General features: G+C 41.4%; 1 protein-coding gene across 1 annotated transcript in view; it reads left to right on the top strand.

The window, feature by feature from the left end:
- Window positions 1-508: 508 nt before the first annotated feature.
- LOC118633442 (collagen alpha-4(VI) chain-like) overlaps window positions 509-18,955 on the top strand; it is a 116,776-nt gene continuing 98,329 nt past the window's right edge. The window contains exons 1-4 of the mRNA XM_036267355.1: window positions 509-590; window positions 11,937-12,548; window positions 14,716-15,303; window positions 16,011-16,613. Of these exons, the coding sequence (XP_036123248.1) occupies window positions 515-590; window positions 11,937-12,548; window positions 14,716-15,303; window positions 16,011-16,613 (1,879 nt within the window). The 5' untranslated portion in view covers window positions 509-514. The remainder of the gene's footprint in view (window positions 591-11,936; window positions 12,549-14,715; window positions 15,304-16,010; window positions 16,614-18,955) is intronic.

Genomic DNA, 18,955 nt, shown 5'->3' with positions numbered 1-18,955 from the left:
TCAGTCCTCAGGAAGGACCTTCCCAGCCGCGGGAGCCTCCTGATTTTTATCCGCCACACGTGGGTGTGGGACCAGCCCGTCTCGCCGCCGCCACCACCCCTCGCGCCGCCGCCCGTCCTACCAGTCTGGATGTAGCTGCTTTTTTTTTTTTAAATTCCATAGTTGTACTACTTCCATTCAGCTTGATTTCAGGCGGTTTTGAATGATGGTTGTTCTGTAGTTTAGTTGTAACTTTGATGTGGTTGTGGGAGGACGCGATACCGCGTTTACCTACGCCGCCATCTTGACCGGAGAAAAATATCCTCTTTTTTAATAGCTGAGCAGTATTCCGTTGGGTAAATGTCCTTCTTTATTTTTGTAAAGCTTTCATCTGGGGAAAGACATAGTTGAGCTTTTAAAATAAATCAACTTTATTGACATATAATTAACATGCAATATAATGCATCCATTTTAAGTATATTAAGGCATAATTTTAATTATGAGGCTTCTTTTTCTCTCTAGGTACATATCGAGAATGGAGATGTGGAAGACATTTTGGGAGATCATCTTCCTTGCAGCTGGTTTTGGCTTCATCAAGTCACAGAGAATTGGTAATGCATCAGATTATTAAGTTAAAAATGATGACCTTGCCAAGAACCTAGTGGTAGTGACAATCTTAAAAGAAAATATTACAGAAACTTCATAAATAACAAAAGGGAAATGGTTCTTTAAAAAGAACTTAGGCCCAGCTGGTGTGGCTCAGTGGTTGAGCATCGACCCATACATCCAAGAGGTCTCTGGCTTGATTCTTTGTCAGGGCACATGCCCAGGTTGTGGGCCTGATACCCAGTGGGGGGCATGCAGGAGGTGACCAATAGATGTTCTCTCTCATCGGTGTTTTTATTTCTCCCTCTCTCCCTTTCCCTCTCTCTAAAAATTAATAAAGGAAAAAAAAAATAACTTAGAATCTGGAAGCTTTTAATGAACAATGGGCCCCTGCTTTTTTTTAGAGATTAACCTCAAGTGACCCTTCAACTAAAAAAAAAAGATATTAAAAATACTATACTTCTGAATGTATTACCAGGCTCTCAAAATCTTTTGTAAACATGAGCCTAGTCTACTGATTCTGCATTTTGCTTTGTCTCCTTTGGCAGAGCCATTCTCAGGGGTAATCATCATCACAAGAGGGATAACTTCACCAAATGCTAGTGACACCTCTGAAATTTTGTGCAGTCATTTTAACAGATTGTTGGGACTTTTCAAGATGAAAGTCTCATCAAGAGAAGAATGCTTGAGTAGTCTGTAGCCCCACTGAGACAATATTGAGTTTGAAATATTCATCTATAATTACACAGACTGTTATTTGTTTGAAAAAAAGACATGAAGCTCTCTAAATTTTCCCTTTGGCTCTGACTCTCCTCACTCGTGAACAGAAACTGTGACAGTCTTTTCATGTTTCAAACACCTTCTCAAATCACAAAAAAAGCTGGTAGAGGGGTTAAGAATGTAACACTGCATGAAAATGTAATACATCTCTCAAGCTGCACATGATGAAAGCAATACTTATTTGCCTGAAAAACATCCTGCAGCTGTGAGGTTTCTCCTGATTGGGAAGATTAGAAAAATTTTATAGTCTGTGTTCGGTCTCTTCTGAAAGAGATGTTAAGGAGACTAACCTGTTGGCCATCCCTGGAGCACTCACAGGATTCTCTCCTTCTAACAGGGTAGCATTTTGGAGGGCCAAAGGGAAATAAAGGTTAGAGGGCTTTAAGCTCATATATTATCTGCCTTTTCAATAATCATGATGACAAAGATTAGGCCAAATTCCAAGAGGTGGGGGTTTTCAGGACTCTAGTTAATTAAAAAAAAGTTTTTTTCTTTATTGATTTTTAGAGAGAAAGGAAGGGAGAATGAGAAAGAGAGATAGAAACACTGATGAGAGAGAACATCGATTGGCCACCTCCTGCACACCCCCACTGGGGACTGGGCCCACGACCTGGGCATGTGCCTGACTGGGAATTGAACCAGCAACCTCTTGTTGGTGGGTCAATGCTAACCACTGAGCCACACCAGCTGGGTGCAACAAGTGAATTTAATGTTTCTGGAGTATAGCAACCTTCCCAGCCCTTCTCTCTCTAAACTCTCATGTGGTCTTTGCCTTTCGGTAATGTGAACTTTTAATTTAATCTTCCTTATGGCAGTGCAGGGTTTGGACTGGTTTCCAATACTGGCTCTATGAATGGATTTACATGGGTTACTTTGCCTTTCTAGGTCTTACTTTCCTTATCTGTGAGATGGATGAATTGGATTCATTATTCTATACTTGGACTGTTCAATACAGTGGCTGCTAGACACATATGACTATTTAAATTACAATATATTAAAAGTTGACATAAAATTTAAAATTTACTTTCTCAGTTGTACTAGCTACATTTCAAGTGCTCAATAGACACATGTACTTAGTGGCTACAGTATTGCATTGCATAGTCTCATAAAATTATGTCTAGATCTAAAATTTTCTGATTCCCTTACTTGGTTTCATTCATGTTTAATGTCTTCTCCTTTCCTCTTTCTCTCTCTCTCCCTTTCTTTCCCCCAAATATTTCCTTCCTCAAATATGTTTTGGGTAACTACTCTATGCTAGACACTCAAGTGGCGGACAAACAAAAGATATGGTGTCTGTTTCCATGGAGCTCACAGTCTAGTTGATGAGATTGCCATTAATTGAATGAGTATGTTAATGAGTATGTTACAAACCAAGATAAAAACAAACAAACATGATTCTATGGGAATTTAGCAGAAAAAAAAGAGAGAAAGAAAGAAAGGATGAAGGAAAGATAAAAGAAAAAGAAAGAAGAAAAAGAAAGTTGCCAGAGGCAAGTAGGAGCATGGGAAGTTTGAGAATCTGCACTAAGGAGCCTGACACAGAAAACAAAGGAGAGGGTAGAGGGATAAAGCTAGAGAGGGGCGCAGGGCCAGTCCAAGGCAGTATTTTAACCCTTCAGGCACAAAACCAAATGTAAGACATGTTTAACTAGTCTGAGATCATTGTCCCTTGGTTTTTCAGCCACTTGAAACTAAAACCATCCTGAACTGGTTTCTGCTTTTGTTTCTCCTGTCATCACAAATTTGTGTGTTCTTCTCCCATCATCACAGATAATGAAATTGTGAAGTATTGGGGTGATGGGGAGAAATCATGGTGGTTACTGAGAAGTAGATAGATCATAACATCTCTTCTTTTTGTCTACACAAGCACGGTGCTTAATCCATATTTTACTTCTCATCACAGAACAGCAAAGTTTGAAGATACCAGGTCATCTGGTCAATCCTTTATTCTAGAGAAATACAGTTTGACAAAGAGGGAGATTAGCTGTTTGCTCAAGTCCTGCAGCCACCTGGCGGGTGTCGGATTCCTTCCATGCTGGGGACCAGGATGGGCCCAGCTGGAGTACCACTCAGTCTGGTCACTGTTGGGATTGTGATTTCCAGGATTAGAGCTGGGTTTGGGAGAAATAGTTGCACCATGTGTCCTTGAATTCAGGGAGCCAAAGGACAAATGTGAGCCATTTTTGGTAATGCCACCAGTCAAACCAAAAAGGGCTGGTGGTAGCCAGGGAGTGCCAGAGGTCAAAGCTGAAAAACTGATGTCTTAGTTCAAGTTCTCTAGAAACAGAGCCCAGAACAGGGATTTGGTGAATGGATTATTTGGAGGGAGTACTCTTTAGAACAAATCTGTAAGGGAGTGGGAGAAGTTGAGATAGGATAGTAGGGCAAGAAAGGAAGCAAGGATGTAGCCTCAGGTAAAACTAAGCCTTGGCCTGAGTCATGGGAGAAACTGGAGCATAAATAACACCATGAAGTAGTTTCAGTTAAGGCAAGGGGGCCAGGTGTTTGTATCCCCCGGTATTCAAACATTGGCCACCCAGGGTGGTGGAGTTTATGTATCTTCCCAGATGTTTCCAGATAAGGTTGTTCCCTTCAGCCAGAAGCAGGTTTCTGGACAAAGTCCTAGACTGGAGCAGTTAACTGTTGCACCTGAAGTAACTGGAACATAAATGTGCTAGCTGGCCAAGGAGATTTAGGTGGGATATCAATGGCATTCCCTACTGGTAGAAAGCTGGTTTCTTTTTCTTTTTAAAAAATATTGATTTATTTATTATGGTTGACATACACTATTATATTAGTTTCAGGTGTACAACATAGTGGTTAGACATTTATATAACTTGTTAAGTGATCACCCTGATAAGTCTAGTACCCATCTGACACCCTACCTAGTTATTACAATATTGTTGACTATATTCCCTATGCTGTACTTTACATCCCCATGACTGTTTTTATAACTGGCAATTTGTACATCTTAATTCATTCCCAGTTTTTACCCACTCCCCAACCTCCCTCCTATCTGGCAACCATCAATTTGTTCTCTGTATGTATGAGTTTGTTTTGTTGTTTATTTTTAAAAATTCCATATATAAATGAAATTATATGGTATTTGCCTTTCTCTGTCTGACTATTTCTCTTAGCATAATACCCTCTATCTAGGTCCATCCATGTTGTTGCAAATGGTAAGAATTCATCTTTTTAATGGCTGAGTAATATTCCATTGAATATATGTACCACATATTCTTTATTCATTCGCCTATAAATAGATCTTAGGTTGCTTTTATATCTTGGCTTTTTAAAATAATGCTGCAGTGAACATAGGTGTGTATATGTCTTTTTGAATTAGTATTTTGGATTTCTCCAGATAAATACCCAGAAGTGGAGTATTGATAGTTCTATTAAAAATAGTTCTATTTTTAATTTTTTGAGAAACCTCCATACTAGATTGCACCAATTTACAATACCACCAATAGTGCACAAGGGTTCCCTTTTATCCACATCCTTAACACTTGTTGCTCATTGATTTATTGACAATAGCCATTCTGACAAGTGTGAAGTGACATTTCATTGTGGTTTTAATTTGCATTTCCTTGTTGATTAGTGACGCGGAGCATCTTTGCACATGTCTATTGGCTATCTCTGTGTCCTCTTTGGAGAAGTGTCTATTCAGATCCTCTGCATTTTTTAATTGGATTGTTTGTTTTTTTGGTGTTAAGTTGTTTGAGTTCCTTATATATTTTTGGATATTAACCCCTTGTTGGATGTATAACATTGGTGAATATCTTCTCCCATTCAGTAGGTTGTCTCTTCGTTTTGTTGATGGTTTCTTTTGCCTGCAAAACCTATTTAGTTTGATGTAGTCCTATTTGTTTACTTCTTTTTTTTGTTTGTTTCCTGGGTTGCTTTTCTTTCTTTTTTTTTATCCTCACCCGAGGACATTTTTCCTTTTTTTTTGTTCAGATAGAGTGGGAGGGAGAGAGAGGAACAGAGAGAGAGAGAGAGAAACATCAACGTGAAAGGGACACATCAAGTGGCTGCCACCCGCACGACCAACCAGGGCCGGGGACCAACTGCAACCGAGGTACATGCCCTTAGCGGGAACCGAACCCGGGTCTTTCTGGACCACAGGCTCACTCTCTAACCACTGAGCCAAACCGGCCAGGGCTCCTGGGTTGCTTTCATTAAGTCTGAGGAATGAATGGAGGGTCATGGTCAGGGATCTAATTGAAGGGTCAAATGTCTGTTAGAATGAAACAGAAGGTTGTAGATGAACAAAGGTAGATAGTGGCCATGAGGAAGCAAAGATGATCCTGTGCTTAGGTCGTATGCATATTAAATACCATCAAAGAGCTATGCAGACAGACCCGGGTTGTAAAGGCACTAATTTGGGAGAGATGTATTTACAGGCAGTAGCTGTCAATTTTGTAATGTTTTATCTTTATTTATTTATTTTATTTTATTATTATTTTTACTTTTTAAAAAATTAATTTATTTATTTTTGTTACAGTTGTTTCTCCCTTTTCAACCACTGATGCCCCCTCCCCTCGCTTCCCGTCCTGTCCCCAGCTTTGTTGTCTATGTCCATTGTTCATGCACACATGCATATAAGTTCTGTGGTTTATCTCTCCCCCACCACCCCTCTTCTGGGGATTGTCAGTCTGTACCCCACTTCTACGTCTCTGGGACTACCCCGTTCCTCAGACTGTTATGTTCATTATATTCCACAAATAAATGAGATCATGTAATATTTGTCTTTCTCTGCTTGGCTTGTTTCACTTAGGATAATACTCTCCAGGTCCCCCAATGATGTCTCAAAGGATAAGAGATCTTTCTTTCTTACAGCTGCATAGTACTCCATTGTGTATATGTACCACAGGTTTTTTTTATCCATTCAGCCACTGATGAACATTTGGGCTGTTTCCAGATCTTAGCTATTGTAAATAGTGCTGCTATGAACATGGGGGTACATATATTCTTTCTGATTGGTGTTTCAGACTTCTTTGGGTATATTCCTAGAAGTGGGATCATTGGGTCAAATGGAAGTTCAATTTTTAATTTTTTGAGGTAACACCATATTGTTTTCCATAGGGCTGCACCAATCTGCATTCCCACCAGCAGTGTACGAGAGTCCCCTTTTCTCCACAACCTCGCCAATACTTGTTGTTTGATGATTTGTTGATGGCAGCCATTCTGACAGGTGTGAGGTGATATCTCATAGTTGTTTTAATTTGCATCTCTCTGATGATTAGTGATGTTGAGCATTTCTTCATATGTCTCTTAGTTATTTGTATGTCCTGCTTGGAGAGGTGTCTATTTAGTTCCTCTGCCCATTTTTTAATTGGGTTCTTTGTCTTCCTTTTGTTGAGCTGTATGAGCACTCTATATTGGAAATTAACCCCTTATCTGATGTATCATTGGCAATTATGCTCTCCCATAGAGTAGGTTGCCTTTCAATTTTGGTGGTTGTTTCTTTTGCTGTGCAGAAGCTTTTGAGTTTGATGTAGTTCCATGTGCTCATTTTCTCTTTGTTTCTGTTGCCTTAGGTGATGTATCAGTAAAAATTCTGCTGCATATGATGTTTGAAATTTTGTTGCCTATATTTTCTTCTAGGATTTATATGGATTCATGAGTCACATTTAAGTCTTTTATCCATTTTGAATTTATTCTTGTGTATGGTATAAGCTGATGGTCTAGTTTCATTTTTTTGCATGCAGCTGTCCAACATTCCCAACACTATTTATTAAAGAGGCTGTCCTTACTCCACTGTATGCTCTTGCCACCTTTTGTCAAATATCAATTGAGCATATTATCTTAGGTTTATTTCTGGGTTCTCTATTCTGTTTTATTGATCTATCTACCTGTTCTTTTGCCAGTACCAGGATGTTTTGATTATAGTGGTTTTGTAGTATAACCTGGAATCTGGTAATGTGATCCCTCCAACTTCGTTGTTCTTCTTCAAGATTGCTGTGGCTATTTGGGGTCTTTTTTGGTTCTATATAAACTTTTGAAGTATTTGTTCTAGGTCTGTGAAGTATGTTGTTGGCATTTTTATGGGGATTGCATTGAATCTATAGATTGTTTTGGGTAGTATGAACATTTTAATGATGTGCTTTCACTTTTTTATATCCTTCTCTATTTTGTTTTTTCAATGACCTGTAGTTTTCAGTGAATAGGTTCTATATTTCTTTGGTTAAGTTTATTCCTAGGTATTTTAATTTTTTTGCCACAATGGTAAATGGGATTGTGTTTTTAGTTTCTCTTTCTATAAGTTCATCATTGGTGTATAAGAATGCCATCGATTTCTTGACGTTACTTTTGTATCCTGCTACTTTGACAAATTCATTTATTAAGTCTAGTAAATTTTTGATGGAGTCTTTGGGGTTTTCTATGTATAGTATCATGTCATCTGCGAATAATGACAGTTTCACTTCCTTCTTTCCAATTTGGATCCCTTTTATTTTTTCTTCCTGTCTGATTGCTGTGGGTAAGACTTTCAGTACTATGTTAAATAAGAGTGATGAAAGTGGGCATCCTTGTCTTGTTCTTGTTCTTAAGGGAAATGCTTTTAGTTTTTGCCCATTGAGTATGATGTTGGCTGTAGGTCTTTCACATATGGCCTTTATTATGTTGAGATATGATCCCTCTATTCCCAGATGGCTGAGCGTTTTTATCAGAAATGGGTGCTGGATTTTTTCGAATGCTTTTCAGCATCTATTGATATGATCATATGATTTTTATCTTTCATTTTGTTTATGTGGTGTATCACATTTATTGATTTGCAAATATTGTACCAGCCTTCCATCCCTGGGATGAATCCCACTTGGTCATAGTGAATACTTTTTTTGACGTATTACTGGATTCGATTTGCCAGTATTTTGTTCAGGATGTTGGCATCTATGTTCTTCAGAGATATTGGCCTGTAGTTTTCTTTGTTTGTAGTGCCATTTTCTGGCTTTGGAATTAGAATTATGCTGGCCTCATAAAACGAGTTTGGAAGTCTTTCTTCTTCTTGAATTTGTTGAAATAGTTTGAGGAGGATGGGTATTAGTTCTTCTTTGAATGTTCAGTAAAATTCCCCTGTGAGGTCATCCGAGCCTGGGCTTTTGTTTGCTGGGAGAGTCTTGATTACATCTTCAATTTCTTTTGTTGTTATTGGTCTGTTCAAGTTTTCTATCTCTTCCTGGTTCAGTTTTGGGAGACTATGTGCTTCTAGGAATTGGTCCATTTCGCTTAGATTGTTGAATTTGTTGCCGTATAATTGTTCATAATATTTGTTCACAATCCTTTGTATTTCTGTAGTGTCAGTTATTATTTCTCCTCTTTCATTTCTGATTTTGTGTATTTGCATTCTCTCTCTTTGTTTCTTGGTGAGTTTAGCTAAGGGTCCACCAATCTTGTTTATCTTTTCAAAGAACCAGCTCTTTGTTTCATTGATCCTTTGAATTGTTTTTTGGTCTCCATGTCATTTATTTCTGCTCTGATCTCTACCATTTCCTTCCTTCTAGTTGCTCTGGGGTTTTCTTTCTGTTTGCTTTCTAGTTCTTTATGTTGTGTGGTTAGATAATCTATTAGAAATTTTTCTTGCTTCTTGAATTTTGCAGTTTTGGGGTGTAATTCTCTGTAGATAGCTATGAAATCCATTTGATTAAGCACTTTATTTAGAGTGTGTGTTTCCTTGTTAATTTTTAGATGATCTATCCAGTGATGTCTGTGGGGTGTTGAAGTCCCCTGCTATGATTGTATTGCTGTTGATTTCTCCAGAAGATTTTTAATATATGTTGGTGCTCCTATATTGGGTGCATATATGTTTACCAAGGTTATATCTTCCTGGTAGATAGATCCTTTCAATATTATGTAGTGGCCTTTTTTGTCTCTAGTTATGGTCTTCATTTTGAAATCTACTTTATCAGATATGAGTATTGCTATCCCAGATTTTTTTTTGCTTTCCGTTTGCTTGAAAGATTTTTTTTCATCCATTCACTTTCAACCTATGTGAGTCTTTTGTTGTGAGGTGGGTTTCTTGTAAACAAGATATATGTGAGTCATGCTTTCTTATCCAGTCAGCTACTCTGTGTCTTTTTATCAGAGCCTTCAAACCATTCACATTTAAGGTGATAATTGATATGTACTTATTTATTGTCATTTTTGTTTAGCATGGTTCTATTTTTCTTCCTATTTCTTCTACTAATTACAGCAGTCCTTTTAGCATAACTTGCAATGCTGGTTTGGTGTTAATATATTCCCTTAGCCTTTTTTTGTCTGGAAAGCTCTTTATTTGACCTTCTATTTTGAATGATAGCCATTGTAAGGTAGCCAGGCACCGCTGGTGGGAGGTTGGAAGAAACCAAAGAGCCAAACAGCCGAATAAGCAGAAATCAGGCTTTATTGGGTACACTCCGGGCGGGGTCACAGACTCCGGGGGTCGAGTCCGAGAAGCCGCGCCCGATGCTGGGGTTTGTGATTTTTATATCTGCACCTATGGCAGTGGGAACTTGTTGTTAGGGTTAGGTCCTGAGGGGCTACGCATGGGGGCCCCTAGAATGTGAGCCTATTGTCCCGGAGCAAACAGTTCCCAGACTAGGACAGGAGAATGGGACAGGAGTTGATCTATGAGTTTGGGGCAAACAGTTCCTGAAACAGGGTGGGAGTTTAGGTTGGGTAAGCCAGGTAATGGCTGAACAGTTTGCCTGGCGCCAGTTCCATGCTGGGTAGAGTAGTCTTGGATTCAGATCCTTGTTTTTTATGACCTTGATTACTTCATGCCACTCTCTTCTGGCCTGTAGTGTTTCTGTGGAGAAGTCAGCTCAGAGCCTTATGGAGTTTCCTTTCTAGGTAACCTGTTGCTTATCTCCTGCTGCCTCTAGGATTCTCTCTTTGTCTTTAATTTTTGGCATTTTAATGAGTAGGTGTCTTGGTGTGGGCCTGTTTGGGTTCTTCTTACTTGGGGCTCTCTGTGCTTCTTGAACTTGAATGCCTTCTTCCTTCACCAAGTTAGGAAAGATTTCTGTCACTATTTCTTCAAGTATATTCTCTAACCCTTGCCCATTTTCTTCCTCTTCGGGGACTCCTATGATGCGAATGTTATTATGTTTCCAGTTGTCCCACAGTTCTCTTAAGCTATCTTCCTGTTTTTTCATAGTTTTTTCCTTTTGGTTTTCTGATTGGTTGATTTTTTTCTATCCTGTCTTCTAAGTTACTGATCCGGTCCTCAGCTTTCTCTACTCTACTGGTTAGTCCTTCCAATGTGTTTTGTTTTTTTTTATCCTCACCCGAGGACATTTTTCCTTTTTTTTTGTTCAGATAGAGTGGGAGGGAGAGAGAGGAAGAGAGAGAGGGGGAAACATCGATGTGAAAGGGACACATCGAGTGGCTGCCACCCGCACGACCAACCAGGGCCGGGGACAAACTGCAACCGAGGTACATGCCCTTAGTGGGAACCGAACCCGGGTCTCTCCGGACCGCAGGCGGACACTCCAATCGCTGAGCCAAACCCGCCAGGGCCCAATGTGTTCTTAATTTCTGCTATGTCATTCTTCATTTTCACTTGGTTGATTTACAATGTTTCTATATCTTTACTCATGATGCTGATGTCCTTACTCATGTTATTGACCTTCCTCAAGATCATGGCTCTAAAATCTACCTCTGATAATTTGCTTAACTGCATTTCACTAATCTCATCTTCAATAGAGTTCTCTTGTTCTTTCATTTGGGATTTGTTTCTTTGTTTCACCATTTTGGCTATCTCAGTGGGTTTTGGAGCCTGCCAAATTTTGGGCGTTGGTGTTTTGCTGTTTGTGGCTCCTTCTACTGGGTTTGGATGAACCTGGGCAGGCCCACGTTAAATACCACCGTCAAGTCTTACTTTCCTGGGGAGATTTGCAAGCCCAGGAAAGGTTCAGTTATCCTCTAGCTTTTTCCTGGAAGCTAGTTGTCTCAGTTACTCAGTGCCTTGGAATGTAGCCCTGGTGTTCTGCCTAAGAGGATTTCCAGGGGGTGGGGTAGATGCTGGTTATTAATGAGCCTCAATTCATTTCTTTGCCTCACCTGGGAAAGGCTGAAACTCCGAGGTGGGGGGGTGGGTGCTGCTGCTTTTCCCCACAGCTTTGGGGAGGAGCACACTGACCACAGTGCTTTGTGGCCACAACTCAGCAAATACTCTAAGTGCCCTCCAAATCCCAGGTGTCCCCACAGAGTTCTAGCCCAGTCTGCCTTCCCTCTGCTGTAGCCCCCACGTGAGTGCCTGTGGCTATTTTAGCACCTTGTCCCGGCTCTAGGCTCTCGCTGTGGAGCAGACTTGATGTTTATTCTCCAAGGGCACTGCTCACAGCTAAGACTGCTGCTATCTGTGGGCTCCCAGCTCACCACCCTCTCATGCCTCCACAGATCCTACCAGTGTCCCTGGTTATATGGTCCTGTCCTGCTGCTTTTCTGTTGCTTTTTTTCTGAGGATTTGTCTTTATTTTAGTTGTAATTCCCTTTTGGTCCTGGGAGATCGTCTGTGTAGCTTCCATTCACCCCACCTCCATTTTCACATCCTCTGTAATGTTTTATCTTAAATTGACTCTCTTTTCTAGTATGCAGCCAGACCTCTGTGGGAGACATCGTGTTTCTAGTGGACAACAGCATGGTCCCCCAGTATGTCCGCAACGTGAGGAACTTCTTGTACACCATGGTGAATAGCTTCAACGTCAGCAGGGAGACCATCCGCGTGGGGCTAGCCCAGTACAGCGACGTGCCCCATTCTGAGTTCCTACTTTCCACATATCGCCACAAAGGTGATGTGTTGAGACACATTAAGAGGTTTCAACTAAAACCTGGGGCCACTAGGGGCAACAAGATGGGCCTGGCCCTGCAGTTCCTTCTAGACCATCACTTCCAGGAAGCAGCGGGAAGCCGGGCACGCCAAGGAGTGCCCCAGATCGCCATGGTGATCAGCAGCAGCCCAGCTGAGGACCCTGTGCAGGAACCTGTGGAGGCGTTTAGGAGGGCAGGCATCCTGCTTTATGCCATTGGCATCAGAGACGCAGCTTTGGCAGAGCTCAGGGAGATTGTGAGCCGTCCTGTGGAGAAGTTTGCCTCTTTTGTTCCCAACTTCCAAGGTCTGGGAAGCCTCACCCCGAGGCTGCGGCTGGATCTCTGTGATACTTTGGCAAAGGCAGCTCAACCTGTTGACCATGTCTCTCCAGGTACAGGGGCTTTTCCTTTTTTATTTCTGATCCAGAAATCACAGAACTGAAGGCTTTATCTCTTATTCATCCTGTGCACTGCCCTTCTTAGTTTCCATACTTGTGCATGTTTGATTTTAATATTAAAATTTGCTAAACCTTCTGTACTCTATGCTCTCCTCCAATCATTGACCTAAACTTAGCCATTCTTTTTTTTTTTAAATACTGTGGACTTTATGCTCATTTTATATAGACATGTAGTATAAGTCCATTTTTGATGAAAGAAATGTTTGTTCCTATGGTATTATTATTCCTAGGTTAATTTACCCATAGTGCCTGGATCGGAGGCAGAGAAGGGGAGAGGGGCATAAATCCCCCAAGAGGATCTATGGCTTATTTTACTACCAGAAAGCCAGCCTATTTTACTACGAGTGTGTTGTTGTAGTGTATTTGTTAAGAGGATGAATTTAGGGAAAAAAAAGATCTGTGTTCCAATCCCGATCCTCTACTTTCTAAATGTGTCATATTGAACATATTATTTATCTCTCTGAATCTATAAATTTTTTTTCTAGGATGATAGTACCTGCCTCAGAGAGTTGTTGAAAGCATTAAATAAAGTCATGCAAGTAAGGTGCTTATCAAGTGCTTAGCCCGTCAGAGATGCCCATAAGCATTACAGTCATTACCTGTGATGATATACTTGTCATCAGCTTTGTACTTCTGTTGGTGGTGATGGGGCATAAACTGGTGAAATGTCTTTATAAAGCAATTACTAAACTCTATAAGAAAGTGCAGAGATTTGAATAGAGAAAGAGAAGTTTGCTTGTGGGTTCCATCCAAATCCACAAGAGGATAGAGCCTTCATTTTTATTTTGATATTTCTACAGAGGGCAGGTGAGTTGGAAGAAGCACTAAAACTTTTGAGCCATATGATGCCACAGGTGTGTGGTGGTAATATTGCATTTGTACAGCCAAATGATACATCTTTCTTTTGCATAGTGCTTCCATATGTACAAAGAGGTTTTACATACATAGAAATGACTAGTTTGCTTGGTGCTATGTAGTTTTCAAAAATTGTTTGCATTGTTCATCTGACTGGTAGATGGACACACGATGCTTTTTTGGGTTAGATACATAAGGCAATTAGTATTTGTTTTTACATAGCTATATAAAGCCATTAGTATTATTATCTGCATTTTTCATAAGAGGAAACTGAGGCCAAAGGTAACATAATTGATGGCAGAGCTGGGACTTGATCCCAAGTCTTTCAGAGCAGATCCATTTCAATAGAAAGGTGTCTTAGATTGTATTGCCCAGGAACACAGCCTGAGGCAAGGGTTGGGATGCACATTGTTTGTTATGGAAGAGCTCCCAAAGGAGGTTGGTAAGGATGTAGGACAGTGAAGTAGAGGAAAGAAAGGAAGAGTGTGATCTTAGGCAAAGTTCCACAGAGGATCCTACAGAACCCAGAATTGTCTTGACCCAAGGCAAGGAGCTAGGCTTTCATATATTGTAGGCAAAACAGCTCCAGTACCTGAGGAGAAGTCCTCCAAAGAGCAGTGATAGAAATAGTAAAAAGGAATGCAAAAGGACCTGGGCAGAACTCTGATCTTGTCTGCAACAGAGGATTATCATATTTGATCCTCAAAACAACCCCATGAGATTATGGGGGCCAGTGTAAAGATTTCAGCGCTGTAGAGAGAGAATTCAGTCTTATAGAGGTGAGTGAGAAGTAGGTCACAGGACTGCTAAGTGCTAGAGTTACAATGACATGTATCATAGAACCTGGGATACATTCCAGCTTTCTGACCGGTTGGTGCCAGCACACTCCTAGAAATGAAGTTTATTCTCACTCGAGAGAGTACAGACCCTTTCTCAGCCTACTGCTACATTTATAGAAGTGTTTTTCTCTTCATGAGAGTTAAGGGATTGTTTAAGTGGATTTCAGGGTTGGAGGTATCAGCAGAGCATGACAGAAACCTCAGAGGATGATGGAGTAGAGGAAAGGAAGGAAAGAACAAGGGATATTGTTACTTTGCTGAGCACAGCATCATCTGGAGTGTCTGAGGACCACTAAGTATAGGTTGCCTGGCATTGCTCTCCCTCTCTGTACACGATTTGGATCCAGGGGTTCTAAGCATTTTGAGTGAAGGTCTACAGACCCTATCCCTCTTGTCTTCTGTTGCAGCTTGCAGAGAAGTGGTCCTGGCAGATATTGTCTTTCTAGTAGACAGCTCAACCAGCATTGGACCCCAGAACTTCCAGAAAGTGAAGAACTTCCTTCACTCTGTCGTCATGGGGCTTGACATCAGCAGTGACCATGTCCGAGTGGGCCTCGCTCAGTATAATGACAACATCTACCCAGCCTTTAGACTGAACCAGTACCCTCTGAAGAGTGTGGTCCTGGAACATATCCAGAATCTTCCCTACCGTACAGGAGGCACCAACACAGGGACTGCCCTGGAGTTTATCAGGACCAACTACTTGACTGAGGCAGCTGGCAGCCGGGCCAAGGACAGGGTTCCTCAGATAGTTATCCTGGTGACCGACGGGGAGTCAAATGATGAAGTCCAAGAGGCAGCTGAACGGTTGAAAAAAGATGGTGTTGTTGTGTATGTGGTAGGCATCAACGTCCAGGATGTCCAGGAGTTGCAAAAAATAGCCAGTGAGCCATTTGAGAAGTTTCTCTTTAACACTGAAAATTTCAACATCCTACAGGATGTCTCAGGAGGGATTCTTCAGTCACTGTGCTCATCAGTGGAGGGTAAAATAAAAGGTAAGCTGCATCAAACCCAAAATTTCCATCAGAATGCCTAATTACCATATGAACCAAGATTCATTGAGTGCAGTAGAAGGTAGGAGAAGGAGCTATTATCCCTGGAGAACCTGGGAGGACTTCCTAGATGAAGGAACATCCGAGTTGGGGATTGAAGGATGAAAGAAGTTCTCATGGGTAGAAAAGACCACTCTGCCCTGTTGGTAAGAGGAAATAGCATGGGTTTTGAAGTCCAGAAGATGTGTTTTCTTAGTCCCGCCTTTGCTACTTTCTAGTAATGTAAGCATGGACAAGCAGTTAAACTTCACTTCAGTTTTCTCATCTGCACTATGAAGATAATACTGTACAATGAAGGGTGGTTTATGAGGATAAAATCAGATAAAGTATATTAAAATCTCTAGTGCAAAGCAACTGCTCAGTGTATGTTAATTTCCCTTGTCTCCTCCATTGGCGGAATAAAAATAATTGAAAAATACTTTAGTCCAATGAAGCAGACAACACAGGCAGTAGGGTATAAGAGAGAGAAAGCCTTGTGACAGTATCACATGGAGGAGGTGGAAGTTCAATATGTACAATGTTACATAGGGTACCTCTCCTTCTTATGTCCCCCACACAAAACCATCCTTGTATTCAATTTCCATGAGATCTTGATTTGATTTACTTTCTTCTTGGTATCTTTCCATCCCCCTTTCTCTCTTCAGTTCCAGAATTCACCCAGGCCTATGCAGATGTGGTCTTTCTCACCGACACCTCACAGAACACATCACAGGCCAGTTTCCAGTGGATGCAGAATTTCATCTCTGGAGTGGTTGGCATGCTGGATGTTGGCAGGAACAAGTACCAGATTGGGCTGGTTCAGTATGGTGGTCAAGGTTACACTGAATTTTTGCTCAATACCTACCAGAGCCAGGATGAGATGATCGCTCACATCCATGAACACTTCTTGCCCCGGGGTGGTGCTAGGAGGACAGGCCAAGCTCTGCGATACCTTCATCAGACCTTCTTCCAGCAAGCAGCAGGAAGCCGGTTTCTTCAGGGCATTCCCCAATATGCAGTGGTCATTACCTCAGGCAAATCTGAGGATGAGGTTTGGGATGCTGCACAGACATTGAGGGAGAAAGGCGTGAAAGTCATGTCTGTGGGTATACAGGACTTTGACAGAAGACAACTGGAGGGGATGGGGACCCCACCCCTTGTATATGAGATGCAAGGACAAGATGGAGTCAGACAGATGATGGAAGATGTGAGTACGGTGATCCAAGGGATTGGGCAGACCACGTCCAGGACAGATGTCGAGGAGACTACAGTAGGTAAGGTTTGGTCTCCAGGTGTGTGAGCCACTGGGAAGTCTCAGAAAAACAGGAAAGTCTAAGGAAAGAGCAGAGAAGGGCAGTATTCTGGATTCCTCAGCACTGAGGATGGGGAAGAGGAGGGGTCATAGAGCTGCCTCAGGCATAAACCTTGTATTAGTTAACTATAGTCACAATGATGGTACATAACAAGTCATCCAAAAATACAGTGACTGAAAAGAATTATTTATTTTCACAGATCTGCCAGGGGTCAGCTGACCTTCTTTGGGCTCAACCGAATGGCTTTGGCAATCTTGCCTGGGTGTATTCACGGATTTGGGATTTGGCTGAGGGTTGGCTGATCTCCATTTGGCTATGCTCCATAGCTTTCTCTTACCTTCCTCCTGGGATCATTAGGCTAGTCTAGGCATATTCTTCCCATGGTAATTGTAGCGGGTCAAGCGTGAAAACCCAATTGTATAAGCACTTTTGAGACTCTGCTTTATCATCTGCTAACATTCCATTGACCAAAACAAGTCATCTTGTTTTGTCATTAACAATGGGCAAGAAAGTATATTTCTACCATGGAAGTGAGGTATAGGGAGTAAATATTTCTGTACAATAATCCATGTTACCATATGCCTTTTCCGGAAGGAGCATTCAGGCTTCTCCCCAGAAATTAAACAAATTCCTTTCTTAGGCTGGTATTCAAAATGCTCAAGGGAGGTGCTATAGGCATTTTGGGTGGGACTAGTTATAGTGTAGGATTGTGCTTTACATTGCTAGTGCTTTGACATCCCTGGTCCCTGCCAGCAGCATCCCTGAGTCTTATGGCAATCCAAAACATCCCTATATATTTCCAAATGTTTTCTGGGGATTGGTACCACTGTTGTTTGAGAACCACTGAGCCTCATCTCCTGCCAAGTTCTTTTTATACATTCTAACCAGTAGCCAAGCTAAACTACCCACCATTTGCTTTATATGTGTCATAGTTTCCCACCTCTGTCTCTGCCCTGAATATACTATACCATCATCCTGGAATTCCCACAGTTAAAACTTCATCCTTCAGTTCTTAAATTACCTTCATGGTGGCGTACTCCCACAACTAGAAGTTTGGTGTGGCTTCTAGTGTATCCCCACAACTAGAAGCAATCAATCCTTACTCTCTCTGAACTATCATAGTTCTGCCCAGACCTCTCAACATCTAGAGCTTGAGGGTCCTTGGAATTTTAATCCTCACCCGAGGACATTTTTTCATTTTTTGTTCAGATAGAGTGAGAGGGGGAGAGAGGAAGAGAGAGAGAGAAACATTGACATGAAAGGGACACATCGAGTGGCTGCCACCCACACTACCCAACCAGGGCTGGGGACAAACTGCAACCAAGATACGTGCCCTAAGCGGGAACCGAACCTGGGTGTCTCTGGACGGTAGGCCGATGCTGTAACTGCTGAGCCAAACCAGCCAGGGCAGGGTCCTTGAAATTTTATAGGCAGAAAAGACAAACATATATGAGACAAGAAGAGGAAAATCTAAGTAGAGATAATAAAGAACTAAGAAGCATCTTATGGACACTGCATTAAGTCAAAATAGAACAAAAGGAGGGCATAGTAGAGAACCTGGGAGAAATTGTGTTGGTCCCTCAATAATGGGTGTGATTTTAACATGCAGGGAGAAGGGAGGAGGGTACTCTTGGTAAGGGGAAGAGCATGAGTAAGGGTGTGGGAATGGGTGGGAATGAGCTGGATGAATGTGGAAGAAGGTGAAAAAAATAAAGCCAGTTGGGGTTGGAAGGATTTAGACGTAGTGAGGGGATGAGGTTATATTAGGTAGGACAAATCCTGATTATGGAGCCCCAAAGACACTGGAAAATAACAGCAGGCTTTTAAGCAAGAAACATGACATGATCGAAATGGTCTTTAAGGAAGCCTTCAGTATGCAGGCTGAATTCCACATGGCATTTCTGACTCAGGGACTTTAAGGCTGAGCTGTCATCTGTCCACACAGGGAGGATGCCTGGGTCTAGCCAATGGTGGCCTGATAATGAGGAAAGGGGACTAGTCCTGATGACAGCCTGAAAGGAGAATAATAGCACTTGGTACCAGCAGGTGAAGGAAGGGAGACATCGAAGGTGCTTGGGGTTTCTAAACGTTTTAGACTTGGTACAATCAGGGGCAACACCCTTTAAAAAAAATCTAGGATTGATTTTGGTTCTTAATAAAAAAAAATGACCAAGGAGGGAATTTTAGGATATCAAGAGACCAAAGATAAGTCAAAAGATTATTCAGTTGCCCTATAGTCTCTTCTCCAAACTTTGTTTCACGATATTCAGTTGTCTACACACTGGTTCCAGCCTTCTGCGTAT

Source organism: Molossus molossus, unplaced genomic scaffold (assembly GCF_014108415.1).
Source record: "Molossus molossus isolate mMolMol1 unplaced genomic scaffold, mMolMol1.p scaffold_m16_p_18, whole genome shotgun sequence".
Taxonomy (NCBI): domain Eukaryota; kingdom Metazoa; phylum Chordata; class Mammalia; order Chiroptera; family Molossidae; genus Molossus; species Molossus molossus.
This window is presented reverse-complemented; position numbering and strand designations above follow the sequence as displayed.